Below are 16,480 nucleotides of genomic sequence, written 5' to 3'. Positions count from 1 at the left end.
ACCTCTAGAAAAATACTTGGATTACAAAACAAAACAAAAACCACCAACAAAGTAACAAGCAAACAAAACAAGCAACAAAAAAACAGAATCAAAACCTCACGCAAATAAAAAAAACCAAAACCAGCAAAAGTACGGAAACAAAAACTTTCTCCCAATTCTTAACCATTAATTACCTATTTTTTTTTTTTGCCACACCTCAATACAGAAAAGAAAGAGTGTAGATAAGATGGACCCAAAAATCAGAAAAAACCTGACACATAAATAAAGAACTGCACAGTAACAACAGCAGTAGAGCACCAGTCAAGGAGATTGTCCTGAGGATTTTGTGTGTCACTGTCATGCAGATGAATTTCTGGAAGAACTGCAGCCACCAGTTTTGGTTTGCAATGTAATGAGAGCATAACCTTTCTCAGAAGAAGAAAGGAATACTACATAGTAACCTACAAAATTTGAGTGATAGCAACTAAAAGAATGCTACTTTTAAATTACTACCTCACATGAATACCTCCACAGTGAGGTCTGAACAATGAGAAACCTTTGATTATGATTAATGACTACAAGCAGAAGTACTGGTTGTTTTATTCTGCCTGTGTCCAGTTAAAGGACTATTTTTATCAAAACAGTGACTTTGGAGAACTGATACTGCTGATATGCTGGAACAATTGGCTTAGCTGAGTTCCACCTGTTCACTTAAAACCTTCTCCCATCTGCTACTCTGGTTCACCTTCACAGAAATCATTACCCTTTTCCTGCTAGACCACGATTTAGGCTGAAAAAAGGGGAAGTGAAAATCTCAAAGAAAGGTGAATAATTACTGCTATCTCAAAATTAGGTCTCAAAAAAAAAAATATTTGAAAACGGCTTCCATGGTTGGGTACAATAAACAGGAGAGAAGCACAATCACTAGTATTGCAAAGCCTCTTTGCTGTAGCTCATTAATAATCCTGTCTTTGCTTAAAAGGCTATTTCCTTAGGAAATTATTTTCGTTTTTGCCAAGTTTTGCTCACTTAAAAATAAGTGACTAATATGGTATTTTATTTTCTCTAGATGTATTAATGCAGATGGCTTCAGGAACCAGACTGCTGTTGAATTATATTTAGAAACCATGAGGGCAAATAGCCCAACATAGCAATTCTTTTCTTTGTGTTGGTGAAGACTTCATTTGAGACAGAAGCAAAGTGGCAACTGTTCTCAGCTTCATGAATAAAGATCTATATACATTTCAGCTATGAATAAGCAAGCAATAATTTTAGAAAAAAAAAAAAAAGGGGGGGGTGCTGAAGGATGGGAAAATTTTCGGAGGTCACTAACAAACCATGTTTTAAAGTTTGCAACTGTGAAATTGAAGCATTGTTGACAATGTAGTCACTTGTGCAAAATCCTGAGTCAGCGGTGCACAGAGGTAATTGAGGGAACAGCAAAACATTGTTACATAGTACTTCAAAATATAGAAGTAGCATTTCTGAAGCCCAGTCACATAAGATAGTGAAGTTCCACCCTCAGAGAAAAATCTGCTTTCACATAACTTACAACTATTGGATGGGTAACAGTCATATTGCAAGAAGTCTGGTAAAAAAAGGTAATTCTGTGAAATAGGATTGAGTTTAGAAGGATGGAGAGGTCTTTCTGAAACCTACACGGTTTCTTTCCACCATTTTTTTAAAGTTTCCATCATATGTTAAGATAATGATAAGCAATGATTTTCATTATATTGATAAAAGCTCAAAGGCATTATAGCTAATGCCCATTCATAATTAAAGTAATCAAATAGCTTGATTCTCTCTCCCATTCCTTCATTTAGTAGTTGTAAAGGTAAATTGAAAGTGAACAAAAAACTCACTGCCCTCTCCCACCTTGGCCAGCTTTAGAAGGTCAACCAGCAATTTAGTACAAGTTGAAATGGGTGCATTTGAAACTGGGAAACAACGAACCACTATAACATTGGTCTAACTCAAGAGAGAGCTCCAAGCTTTAACATGCTCTAATTGATCGAAAATTACTTTGAGGTCTTCAGACAGGAGGAATTAAACCTTATTTCTCTATTACACCATTGGTTTTTATGACAATTCATCTAAGACTCAAGTTCTCTTAATACAAGGAGTACAGGTACACAAGCAGAGACACAGGAAAAAAAAACAAAACAAACCAACCAACCAACCAACCAAAAAAATAACATGCCCCAGCAAAATTCTGCCTATAAACACATACAACTCCAGCCATTTTACTATTGCAAATTGTAGACTTACCTGTGTTCCAAAATTACTGAGAATTAAGTGTTGTTTTTTTTTTTCCTGAACTAGTTGCTTTGGTTTGTTTGTTTTTGTATACAGGAAAAAAAAAAGACAAAAAAACAAAAACAGGTGAGAGAAAATTTGGCCTCTCTAGAGGAAGATGTTTCCACAATGAAAAATGTTTGCAAATCTGCACTACACTACCAGTGGTTCTAGAAACACTTCTCAGCAGTGAGCTTCATAAAAAAGTTGATAATAAAATACTGCATTTAGTGACAGCCCTACAGTGTTTCTCTTACTTTTCTCTTACATTTTTTCTCTTACTTTTAGACACACTTAAAAGTTAATCTTTTGGGGAATCTTTCAGATAGTATGGGAGCTGAATTACTGTTTGCCTCTTGAGACAAAATTTGCAATTCATCTCCTTGAAGCAAAAGATCTTCAATTTTTACATGGGGGGGTCATTACCACAGCTTGGTGGCTGCTACTGCAAAACAGAAAGAAACTGCAGCACTTCACACCCCATTGTTTGGAAGATCTTATGGATATAAGAGGAAGCCCACAATACTATCAAGCAAAAAGTTAAAAGCTGAAGTCAATTTCAACAAAAATTAAGTCTTAAATTAAGCAATTCTTTTACTGAAAATATGTGATATAGTTATACAAGTAATTTTTGTTCCATTGCTGTTCACATATTACCAGTGATTCCATGCGCAACTGAATTATTTTTCTGGTTTTTAAGACATTTGTCACATTGGGCCAGCAAGACAAATCTTTTACTCCCAAATCAACTCCTTCCCCCTTTTTCCAGAAGAAACTGGGAAAGTTTTAACGACCTCTCAAGAACTAATTTTTCACTTTGCAGTTCCAAGGTTCTACATGGTGTAAATTGACTAATTTTGAAAAATTTTTAGTTTTGGTGCAAATAAAAACTTGCATAAGTGCTTTCCTGCAATGGTGGCAGTGACATATCTCTGTATTTTTTAGGAAGTTCAGGCCACCACAAAGCAGTAAATAACAATGGTTAAAACTTCCCATGCCAAGCAGGTTAAATGATAGCTGCATTTTCTTCCCCAGAGAAAGACTGTTTTTCCATCTTCCCACTTGGCCTTCAGTGTACCTGGACACTGTTTAATTCAGCACGGTCGATTATTTAAAACACCAATTATGCATAGCTTTACAAATGCTATACTGCTCTGTATTCCAAATGTAATACTCTGCAGAAAGGTAAACTTCCTAAAAATAATACTAATCATATTTTTAAAAGTCTATGGAATCTGATGACTATAATCAAAGCACTTCTTAAATTTGCAACTCAGGAATTGTGAATTTTAAATACATTAATTACTTCGTATTTGCTACTCATGAGTCAGCTTTGATCTGCTGAAATAGCATACAAAAGGTATTCTTTCCCCTCCCAAGATTTTTATTTCTGCATTATAAACAAAATGCTTTTGTTAGTATTTAAAAATGACATTAAGATGACACCAAAGTAGTGTGGGTGAGAATGTGTGGGAAGCTGATCAGAAGCACAACAAACTTTTTGGATGTTCAGAGAACAGCAGATGCCTCCAGGGAAATCTGGGAAAAATATTCTGCATAGAAACAACTCTGCCTATATATCGCATTTTATCTTTTTCTCCTAAGGTTCTTTATCACTTGGACTATTTGCTGGAAAACAGATTTTCTGTCTTGATGGTTGTCTAATCTGCTACCTACAACTCCAGACATAATCCTGTTTATGACACTGCCTCCAGTGACAATGGAAAACTCCCCCACATCCACCTCCACACTGAGGTCAGGATGCTCAAAAGCACACAGCTCAGCAAAACACCTACAAGCCTAACCTCAAACATATGCTTATGTCTAACGGGTGTGTGTCCTCAGCAAATGAGGATGAGGGGACAGAACACTCAGGACTCCCATTTCTCCCTTGGAAGGCACTGGGGTTGTCATTATTGCTGCAGTCAGAGCCATGATCTAAGGGCAGTGCCAGATAGATTAAGGTTGATGATCAGACATTTACTGGTATTGTTTGTGAACAGGCTTACAGGGATGGTCAACCATTTTACTCCATCAGCCAAAATGAAGTAAGAGACCCAGGTATGCCAATGACTGGGATCTCTTACACACATGCAAGGGCAAGAAACAGACACAGGCACTGCAGAACTAGGCCAAACTGGCAGAAATTAATGACCAGCCAACAGCAAGAACAAGATCAAGCAGTGGAGGAACAGATCAGCTATGACCAGGAAAGGTGTGTAATCTAGTTAAAGTGCAATACAAACAAGTCCATGACTGTGTTTCAGCTCATACGAATTATTCAACAAGAAAACACGTATACACATTCTTTGTTTTCAAAAAGTTTAACTCAAGAGGTAATTTAAGTTACATAAAATACAAAATACTTCCTTAATAAAATTTGGGACATTGATTATAACAGGCCCTTCACATATCCAAAAGCAGCAATTTTGACTGAAACCTCATATTCTCAATCTTTACTAAATAATTGCTGCCTTCAATGAATAAACAAAACTGCTATTCATCCAGCATATTATTGGGACATAGGTATATATCCTAAACTCCTGCATGCCATATCAAAAGTTCGTAAACATCTGTGATCTCAAAAAAGCAATGCAATTTAAAAATTAATCGAAATTTAATTCTACACTTTAGACTTTGTACTACCATCTAGCCTACCCAAGATGATTCTATGATTTTTGAAAGTTTATTTTTAGTCATTTAACTGAAAGTAAAAAAAAGATGCCAGAAAAATTTTGATGACAAGTGATGTCTCCCATTTAACAAGAGGCAAAATTTGGCCCTGGTAGGAACCACATGAACCTCCTAATGCTGCCATAGTTACAGCACACACTGAAGACCAAGAGTAAAAAAATCTTCCTGTGATTTGACTATGTGGGTTTTAAATATCTTTAAATCAAAACTGCCATCAAGGTTTTATGACTTTCCAGCCAATTAAAACCACCAGTAACATCTACTCACTTCAAAGGAGAATCTATTGCACAACAGTTTTGGAGACTATTACCCAGTCCCATTTACACTTAGTACCCGAGACATTATAAGAATCATCTTGTATTGCATTTCAAGTCACTGAAGTGTCCACAAATCTTGTGTGAAACCTATGCAGAAAGAGCCTCCATGGAAAAATCAGCATCACATTTACACATTTTAAGACTTCAAAACAAGGCTCATGAGGGACCTGAGCTCACAGAAGCATTCTGCAAAGCCTATGCACTAAGGTGGTTACTTTTAACAGCATATTTGAATGCAGATAGTTAACTAGAATTATTATTGATTTCTCTATAACTGGTCACTTGTGTCACATAACAGCAGACTAATGAAAACATTTCCAGGCTTTTACACTAATGGGAATGATTATCATTAAGGGTCCCCCAGCATTTCCATTACAAATCTATTTTTGAGGATTTACGTCAGCTATAATAATATATTTTTAGCTGAAACTCAATATGAAAGGTCTCAGCTATGCATTTATTATTCAGTAAACATTTCCATACCTTTGAAAAGGCTTATATCAAAATTTAAAAAAAAAATACAGTAACTTTACCCCATTTTCATGTTTATTCTGGTTGTTGAACATTTTCTTTTGAGCAACCTAAGGTAGCACTTGCTACAAGATACATACATTACAATGATAATTCTACTCTGGATAGAATTCCTACAAGTATCTCTCACCACAAGATGACAGTAAAAAAGAAGAACTGAACAGTAAAACAGACTGAACAGTCAAATAAGTTTTAGGAAGATTTCAGGCTGATTAAAAGGCTTCTTTGGTCATTTCTAGACCTACACGGTTAGAGAAACAATGATGAAATTAGTAGGAAAATGCTCCTTGTCATTTGTAAATGATGTGCATATTTGTTTAATCCTATTTCCTTCTTCCCTGCATGTTATTTAAAAGAATAAATCATTTCCTAATAAGGACTAATGAAACAGTTACACTCCTAAATTATTTATTAATTCAGTTCTACTGGACCTACAAACTATTTTTTTTACACCTAAATTTTATGCCTCCTTTGGTGCACATCTTGTCAAACGTGGATGAACACTTATTTCTGATACACCTGAGAGAGCCAGCAGAGTCTATTTGGGTCATTGGTCCTTGGGAGAGGAAAAAAATCCCACAATGCTCCACAAGTTCTTTGGAGCTGCAGGGTCTATTAACTCAGAAATAGCCTTACAAAAGAAACAAATAAGGATTAGACAGTGGACCATAACAATTCCTCGACTACTGGGTGACAGTAAATGACAACACATTCACCCTTACTGACCAAAAGAATTAACAGTATTTCTCTGTTTTCACTGTGGTTGCAATAATGTGCCTCTTCTCATTAACAATATGCATTTCTAAAGGTCTATACAGAAAATGTTAAAAGACTGAACGCTAATTTTACTCAGTCAAGCAGAAAGAATATCTTCCAATTATTAAATAACAATTTAATGGGAATTCCATGGGTAAAAAATTAAATCAATTTACAACAGAAGTTAGAATCAGATTTTCCAAAGGCTTCTACATCCATGACAGTGAATGGTTTTTAAAAAGGCTTCAGTATCCTTTCCAGTACTTAGTTACTACATTTTAATAGCTGTTCTCACTGAGAAATAGGTGCCTTCAGCTCCTTGAAAGCAATAAGAACTTCTGCCTATTTAACAGCCACATACAATGCAAGAAGTAGAATGAAAGACTTCAGAAATCTAAATCACAAGTCACCATTCTGAGACATTCCAAATATATGAATATCTATATGCATTTCTGGCAGATCTTCTCATCTCAGCTGGGCTTGGCATGACCTTTACTTAACTACACGCATTATAATAACTTTCCTCCAAGGTTTGTATCTAAAATTAAACAACACTTAGAGCATTTTGTACATTAAGGCCTTCTGCCCCATGTCAATCAAAACCAACTTTTCAAGGAAATTGTGATGACTAATCCTGAAAAATACTACATTCACAAGTTTCTGCTATTTTAATGATTTTATTTTCCCAGTTCACAAAGATCTGTACTGCACATCTACTCAGCAAGGAACTGCTCCAGGTGAGCAGGCATGTTGCTCCTACTGTAGCTCATTCAGACAGGTTGATAGTATTTAAATCTCATGCAAATATAGACAAAACCAAGTGTGCTTAGGTAATGTCTAAGGTAACAGAAAGTCACTGCTACTCTGGTTCAAAAACACTTCCAGTGACAGAAAAGGCAAAGGATGTGTTGTCAGCCTTTCACCGGTTAATGCATGATGGGCAAGGCGTGTTTTTCTGGTCCCCTGACATCCAAATGCTTCCCCTCCCAAGCATCATGGGCTAACAAGCCATCTAGAGCAGAGGTTCCCTGCAGTGAGGAATGTAAAACACATGGCCATGGAAAAGAGATATTCAAAAGCAGTAATAAGGACACCCAACTGTGAAAGAAAATTCTGGGTCTGAAAATCCATGGCTGCGGAGTTGTTTGGTTAATAGAAATGCCTGTTCATTAAAGAAGAGAAGAAAGAAGAAACAGTCCTGAGAGGAGACACTGGAACAAGGACCTCCCACTTCAAACAGCTGAATTTTTTGAGTAATGGTTTCATTAGGGTAATATACCCTAATATGTCCATGACCGAGCTTTCTGCAGATTTCTTCTACTTGTTCAAAATTTATAAAGCTGCATCTGTATTTCAGCACAATCACAAAGAATCAGTGGTTTATATAAAGGAAAAATCAGTGTAAATACTCAGAAGTGACATATTTACTATAACAGCACACACTTGAATTGCAAAAGGCATCTTTCAGAAGGGCTGCTTTTCTCCCCACACAGCTAAATTCTTATTACTTGAAAACTAACAAATGAATCCTTCTGTCAGTATTTACAGAATAAAAATTAATAGGCCTTAGCTTTGATGGAGATATGCAAAAAAAGAAGCTCAACATAAAAATTCCTCTTTTTTTTTTTTTTAAGCCCAGGGGCAGGGGAAGAGCTCACACTCTCATTGCTTTATCTGGCCAGTGATAAACTACATTGAATATTATCTACATATTCTGAATTCAGGTACATACATGTCAATTTCCTGAATATTAAATGTCTTCTTATTTAGAACAGAACTTCTAGTTTTTATTGGGAATTAATTACACCCTTATTTGGAAAACTCATACAAAAATGTCATATGCATTTGGTGGGATTCCAAGTCTTGGGAAGATCTTTGCGTTGTTCAACTAATTTGAAAATACTTAGCCAGAAAATTTGGATGCAAAGATTTTTGTAGGGAAGAGCTTTGAAGTGAGAGCATTGCTACTTCACTGGCCTTTGGACAGGCAAGACTGAAACTGTAAACATGCCCCTGTGTCACTACTCCTCCAGGACTTGTGCTGTCCTGGCAATTACAATAGAGCACAAAGGCTGATTCTCTCCTGGTTTTCTTTTTGCATACCCATAATTGACAACATTTGTCAATGCCTACAATTCATATGTAATTATATATGGGTACAGACAAATTGCATCCACTCATAGCAGCAAAATTTTAAATTTTAGTAACTCCAGACATTTGATTGCTTCTGAAGTTATCATCTCTAAAGACAAACAAGATGCCATCTTCCATGTCTTAAAAGGGAACTTACAAAAATTACCTTGTGGATGAGCACTGCCCTTTGAAATGAGGGGACTGAACCTTGCTTACTTAATTCTTACAAGCACTAGCAGAGAACTACAGCATTAACCACTAGAAGTCTACTAGGAATCTGGATTACTTCTGGAAAAGAAGAATTATTACTATACAAGACTGTACTTCAATATGATTGAATACTAAAGGTTCCATTATAAGTCTGCAGAGGGTTGCATGAGGTATGAGGATAAAAGAGGGAGGGAGGAATAATAAGGATTTAGTCATGATGCACTGACAGACTTTGGAGTCACTAAGGGGCACAAATACAACCACTGGAACACCTTAAACTTGTAACAAGTTTGTAGAGTACAACAAAATCTTTTATTCTATTACACGGCTCCTCTGTAAAGATTTTATGCGATTTTCAATAGAGGAGTTATGAAATAAAGCAGGCTATAGCAGGAGCTAACAAGTGCACTTCATGTTCATTCCCACACATTAGCACCAAGACACTGTCCAAAAAGTGTATTAAAGATAAATTTATATTTTCTTTTGTGGCAAGAGCCAAAACACTTCAATACTTATAGATCAAGGCTTTCTTAAAGGATAAAAAAAAAAACCCAAAAAAAACCAACCACCAGAAGACAATGATTATTAATTCAGTAATACAAATTACCTCCAAGGCAATCTCTTTAAATTACTAACAACCATCCCCTGGTCTGCAGAAGGGAGAAATCACTTTGAAAAATCACCACCACCAACCAAACAAGATTTTGCTACTCATTAAAGTCTTGCAATACTGTAGCACACTGAAAGTGCAATCCAATTAACAAACCATTTATATTGACCTTAAAGAAAATTGAGAATTACGTAATGCTTCTAGAGATGTATAACACAGAGATACACATAATACATATTAATATACATAATAATTTATTACTTGTTAACTATCTTATAAAAGTAGTTATAAACTCGCTATATTCCTGCATATGTGTTCTAGATTAATCTTTTCATGCTGTGGCTATATATATTCTAGAAAAAGCAGCATGAAAACTTCAATCCACATGTGGAATATCAATAGGAAGACTTATTTTGGTCCTCGAGAATAAATATTATATTTGGACATAGAAGCTCTTACTTATTCTCACGTATCTTTAAATTAAGAAAGGAAAATACCTGAATTAGAGACTTGTACCAAATAAAGAAAATCCATTACATTACTAATGTAATTTAGTTCAGTTCAAAAACGTCACAAAAATGTGATGTCATTCCAGACAGTAACTGAAGGAAAAGGTGAAACTAAGTTTTCAGTAAAAAGTTCTCGCTTCTAAGATATACATCACCTGCTCTGCATTCACAGAAGTCTCTGTAGACATATTTCAGTATGAGTCACTAAATAATTTGACAAGAGCCAAATTCAAACTGTGTGCTGAGAAATGCAGTTTTATGTGAAGAAACATATGCATTCATGACACAGAGAAATTAATAAAACCAACTGTCTCTGGCAACAGAAGTATTTAGTGAAGCAGCAACATGAACAACTAGAAAGTATTAACAAAAGAAGATATTGCTGACAGAAACCATTTTCATGACCATTTTCCTCACCTCTTTCTACACCACTGTATATAGGACAATATTTCCTGTTGTCATTTTTCTCTATCAGGACTTTTCCATTTTTGGGTTTCTTTGCCACTTAATCCCCATTTCTTTTTATATCACAAGCCATCTCATCCCTTTACACACATAAAGATAATTGCTGTTACTTGAGAGGCAGCAACACAGCTCCTGTTGTTTTCATTATCTAAACCTATTTCATAATCCAAACCTTGATCTTTGTCCATGTCCCCTACTGAAAATACCTCAAGAAACATGATTTTAAGTAAACCAGTAGTAGACTTCCATTATCAAGAGCAACTCAAAATCAGATCAAATTACCAGCAAATAACAGCTATGCCTGCACATTTCTGAGAATATCCTGAACTATGAGTATTATACCTCTTGTTTTATGCAACTTCGGCATAACTCCAATATAGAAGTGAAATATAATATCGGAAAAAGTAAAAAAGCTCTTTTCTTTTTAGAGCTTGGAAGCTATTAGGCTCTGCTATGTAAAACTTGACACACACTAAGAAATCAACCTTTCTCTGATAGATGGTAACAGCTCCTTTGTTTCTCCAACTCCCACTTGATGGAAGGATTATGCTCTCAATCAACGGTAATGGCTCCCACTAAGACAGACCAATCCATCCTCTTTAACTCCACACACACTGCTGACTCCACGTGCCAAAACCTGCACACTAAGCAAGCAAATACTTGCAATTAAATAGTTCAGATTCCTCTCTGCAGACCCCAGTGACCCACAGTGTGAACAGCTGTATGTAATTATATGTAGACATGAAAAACAGATGATAGTGATACCAGACCATAGAGTCACCCCAGGATACATACACAACCCATTACCTCAAAAAGCATGTATTTCCTGAGTAAAATCTGTAGCTAAAGAATATTTCTCTCTCTTTTCAAGACATTCTGTGCTGGAATCCCAGAATAGCCACAGTCCAAGGGAAAAAAAAAAAAAAAAGGAAGGAAATGTTGACCTATTTAATAAGCCAAGGTGTTGAAAACTAACACATGACCACCATTATCCATAGAAATCCTCATGGCTTATCTAGATAGATCAAATGAACAACATATTACACAGAATATTCAGAGGGGTCTAGGGATGAAAATTTATTTCTGTGCTTCTTAATGAACCTGAACCAATTTTTACAAAGTTTATGAGGGAATAGCTAGGAGGAAAAGGGAGAAAATTAGAATGGAGAATAGCCTTCATTGCTACATTTTCAAGGGGTCTATTCCAAAAATTAACAGAGAGGAAAATGTGGAAATGTGGACATTGCATTTAGACTCACTGCAACACAGCTAATCTTACATAACATCAAATTCATTAGCCCAGGAAAACCATTTAAGTAGCCTTCACAGATCTCCATCTTTGTTCTCCATTGATACCTGAATAAAAGAAACCCTAAGAAAATCTACAGTATAACTAGAAAAAAGGATATACTCAACAGTATTGCAGGACCTGGTAGCAAGTAGAATTAGTCAAGATCATTACTGTGCTGCATAAAATACCTGCTGTATATTTTACTTTGCAGAATACAAAGAAATTAGTCCAAATAGTCATTATATTTGTTGATAACCACATACACTTGAAGTTCTCACTTTTCTCATGCTCATTCAGTGCATGTACCAGTACTTTGAAGCCATTTCTGTAAACTCAGATAAATGCTAGTTCAAGTTTCTGACAAACTAAGGTAAACACCTTACAGTTTCAGCTCTGTTGCATAAAAGAAATAATTATAAGGCACATGTAATACCTAATACACTGAGTTCTTTATGATGCAAGCACTTATCACCTCTTTAAGAACTCAAAGTCAACAATAATATTCTTGTACATCCTTAACATACTTTTACTTTCTATAAGAGCAAGTCTAAATTGTCTTATTCAACAAAGTGAAAATTTCATTATTTACTTCATGGCACTGAAGTGACATAAACATTCTGCCTGTAGGGTAGCACAAGTTTATATGGTAGATGCAATATATCAAGACTGAGAAAGAAATGTAACTTTCAAATAAATTAACATTAAAATTCACAAAAATTATCTCAAGCTGAATAACTGTGATTCTTTAGCCTTTCTCCTAAGGCAGAAGTTTGATCCCATTAATGTCAGTACAGGAGTCCATGCAATGATCTGCCTTTATCTAAAGTCAGTAGTGCTTACCATGACTACAAACAAAGCTACACACAGCAAGGCCAAGCTTAGAAAAAAATAGGTCCATAAATGCAAAAGATTCTTTTCTGTGTCTCTTATCTCAGAAGGCTTTGCATCAGCTAGCATTCCATGGTATTCCTCCTGGTTTCTACTCACAATTCGGGTGACTCTGCAAACTAAAAAGCCAAGGCCCTGCATACTAAGGAATTTGTTGTTTTATTGTATGGCTCTCTCCTCATTTCAGGTTATATTCAGGGTATATTAGCACTCATTATGTTATACAGACCATTGTAAAATCAAGTGTACATTTTGCAATTAAGAAGATTATAATCTTGGTGTGGAATCTCTTTTGAAGCTGTAAGTGAAAAAAAAAATTATGTAACATGATTGCCTGGGTTTAAGAAATAGGTGGCTTCTTAGACTAAAACAATTCCAGACCTTAAATTCTTTAGGCAAATTAGTAGAACAAAATTGTCTATATAGTCCCTCCTCTGAGTTCTGCAGATAGTCTGAAATGACTTTTTTTCAGAAAGGTCATACATTTCAATACAGAAACACAATAAATTGACTACAGAACACTAAAAATAATAGTGCCTTATAAAGTTGGGCTGTTAAGTGTCAGGTCTGATAAGCTATCACCTTTAATTGGAGGCCAAATGTCAAGAAACCATTAAAAGAAACAAACAAGATTTCCAATATGTATAGTTTTTTTTTTTTCCAGAAGAACCTTCCAATTCTGAAGGAATGGGAGGATATAACACTGACCTGGTAGACTGCAGTCCCAGCAAGAAACCATCATCGTTCCCTCACTGCTCAGGGCTGTCTAAGAAATAACTCTATGTCCCCATTTCTCCTACCCACAGCTCTTTTAATGAAAAGCAAGTGGTTTAAAATACAGCATACTTTTCTTCCTCTGCACTTAAAGCTCCTGAAAGTAGAACACTAGATAACAAGTTTAGTGATACAAAGTTTGGAAGCCCCTTGTAGCCACTTAGAAATTTTCCTGAAGTAATGTTTCAGAAGATGAAATTTTTCAGGTTTCCTGGTATCTTAAAAAAGAGCAGCACCAAGCTCTCTGTTACCAACAGCTCCCTGTCTCACAGTAAAATCACCTGTAATGTTATCCTCAAATTAGGCCTAGGGCTTTATTTTATATTATGAAAAAACTCTTGTCTTTTGACAAGACACAAGTCATTCAGTTTCAGAATGAATGTTTGTAAATTCATTCAGTGCAACATCTCTGAGAACCCAGGCATGACACTGAGGATTTAAATATTGTAGTAGTGCAATGATATTAAAGCAACTGGTAACGTTCCAGGTGTCATTTTCAAATACATAATTACAGCTACAGCAATAACCATAAGAATCACATTTGTATTTAGAAAGATTTCTGCTTGAAACCTCTTCAAGAATAATGGAAAGTTTGCATCAAACAATAAACTTCCATTCACAAATACTTGACAAAATCACATTTATTCTGCATCACTTTTGTATCCTGTGCTACTCTATTTCACTGTCTTTTGTTGTTTATAAGCCCCTATGAGTGTTATGGCAAATTCCATGTCCTTAACCAATTAACATGCAAATTAAGACAAAAACTTCAAAACTTGACCCCAAACATTTCTAAATAATAAAACTGAACGTTAGTAAAGTTTCATCTAAGTCAAGAACAGCTTCTTCTAAAGTATGAATCAGACTTGTACAATTTTCTCCACACTTCATTAGTCTCCCAGGTGATTGAAAGTGAAACAGAGAAAGTGTGAAATCACTACGTTCTGAACAAGTTCAGTATTTGAGCACAGTCGCTTCCAAGTATTTAGGTAAGAGAGACAAATATCTTGGAAAAACTAAACTTCTAAAATCATTGACTTTTTTCAGCACCATCCAAAACATTGCCAGGCTATGAAAAATAAAAAAAAAAAAAAAAAAAAGTAAGTTTTGAACACACATAGAAGTAAAAACCTCCGTTTTGTTGTTGTTGTTTTTAATCGAAAGCGTATTACCAAGAGACAACGGCAAGTATTGATTTTGTTGGGTTTTTTTGTTTGTTTGTTTTTAGCAAGGCACGGAAGAAGGAAAGGAAAAGGCACCGAGGAGCGCGGCGGGCGCGGGGCCGGCAGGGGGCGCCTTTGCTCGCGGGAAGGCGGCGGGGGCGGGCGCAGCCCCGGAGCTGCCGCAGGAGCGCCCGGCGCGGCCCCGGCATCCATCGCCGACAAACCAGGAGAGCCGCCGCCGACCCTTCGCCGACCCCCCCGAGCAACCGGTGTGCCCCTCCCCGGCGCCCCGCACGTCCGCGGGCACCGCTCCGCCTCGGCAGAGGCGGGGGGAGCTGCGGCCGCCCCCTAGAGCGAGCATCCCCGAGCCCTGAGTACTCACCATATTGACTTCCGAGACCATATCTATACTGGCAATGTCTATGTTCATGCCCACGGCCACCGGGGGACCTGCAAACCGACAAGATGGTCCGCAATGTGATCTCTTAGAACTTAACTCGTTCTTACCAGAGTTAGCGGGGCGAACGCAGCGTACGCACGAAACGACGTTTTAAACATAACCAGAAATTCAGGAGGGAGGCGTAAAGTGTTTCCCCCGTTCTTTCCCCCGCAGCCCGCCCCAGCGGGGTCCCACCGCGCCCGCGGGCCCGTACGGTGCCCAGCCCGCCCCGCCGGCCGTGGCGGTGCTTTATGTAACACCGCACACGTGCCGGTACCGCTGCCGGTACCGCTGCCGGTGCCGGTACCGCTGCGCCCAGCTCCGCGCCCCTGCGCCGGCCTCCGCGCCCGCCACGCTGAGCCCCGAGCGCCGGGGAGCGATGGGGGGGACAAGGTGGGGGGGGAAGGGCCACCCACAGCCAACACGTCCGAAATAAACAAACTAGTTCGAAGTAGGAGCACGCAGGGGGTTAAATGGCATTTTTGTACCAGTTAACAGCACGTCTTGTACTCGAAAATAGTAACTGTGGTCACAAGCACATTAGGCTGAAAGGAACAAGCGCTGGGTGAACTTAAGAGAGATTTGCGTGAAAGCAGTTAAACAAAGGTTTAATTACAGGTTAGTAAAGTATCCTCTCAAACACACACACACACACACACGCACGCAGCACAGTGAGGGACCGATTACGAATATACAAGTAATTTAAGTGATCGCATTAAGAGCATCCTGTACTAAGAAAATTGACGAACAATGGGCTTACTTTGGATCAGCTACAGGAAATGGCAACACCCCCCCCCCCAAAGCAACAGCACCCACAAGACGTTTGAAACCGCCCCCACACACAACGGACCCAGCCCGGATATGCAACCTCTCTTATGCAAAAGCAGTCAAATTACCTCCAAAATCTGGTCTCAAGCGAATATCATAGCCCTTCAGCAGTCTATCCACGGTCTCTTTCACCAGTGACATATTACTAGGGTCATTGACACTAAAGAAAAGAGAAAGAATAATACTGTCTTATTTCTGATTTCTCAGCCCCCAGCTTTACATTCCTCTCAGCAGCAGCATGCATTGCAATTCAAAGTAAAGGAAAAGAGACACCTTAATCACTTACCTCTGTGCACACACCGCAGCTATTATTAAAGGGAATGACCAAATCCCAAAGTAACCCTTTTTCTGGACTCTCAGCATCCCTTTAGCTTTTGATATGATTTAAGGTTTCAGTGAAGAGGAGATCCAACTTATTCTGGCCAGTGCAGTAATTCTAATGTGAAGCGCATGCGCACGGCGTACCACAACATCAAAAGGAGCAGTGGTTGCTGCTGGAGATAGAGCAAATTTCCTTGAAAAAAAAATTAAAGGGGAAGAAGGAAATGCATTATTTAAAAAAAAAAAAGTAATCCACAGGAGGATCCAGTATAATTTT

The 16,480-nt window shown here is 37.5% G+C and overlaps 1 protein-coding gene across 3 annotated transcripts in view; it reads right to left on the bottom strand.

Moving 5' to 3' along the window:
- GABRB2 (gamma-aminobutyric acid type A receptor subunit beta2) overlaps positions 1-16,245 on the bottom strand; it is a 140,330-nt gene extending 124,085 nt beyond the window's left edge. For all 3 annotated transcript variants that reach the window (XM_062502042.1, XM_062502043.1, XM_062502044.1), the window contains exons 1-3: positions 16,169-16,245; positions 15,951-16,042; positions 14,998-15,065 (exon numbers count right to left, since the gene is read on the bottom strand). In XM_062502042.1, the coding sequence (XP_062358026.1) occupies positions 14,998-15,065; positions 15,951-16,042; positions 16,169-16,245 (237 nt within the window). The remainder of the gene's footprint in view (positions 1-14,997; positions 15,066-15,950; positions 16,043-16,168) is intronic.
- Between the last annotated feature and the right edge of the window lie 235 nt (positions 16,246-16,480).

The sequence above is a fragment of the Cinclus cinclus genome, chromosome 14 (genome assembly GCF_963662255.1).
Source record: "Cinclus cinclus chromosome 14, bCinCin1.1, whole genome shotgun sequence".
Lineage (NCBI taxonomy): Eukaryota > Metazoa > Chordata > Aves > Passeriformes > Cinclidae > Cinclus > Cinclus cinclus.
The sequence above is the reverse complement of the archived record's forward strand: the minus strand, read 5'-3'. Positions and strand labels throughout refer to the sequence as shown.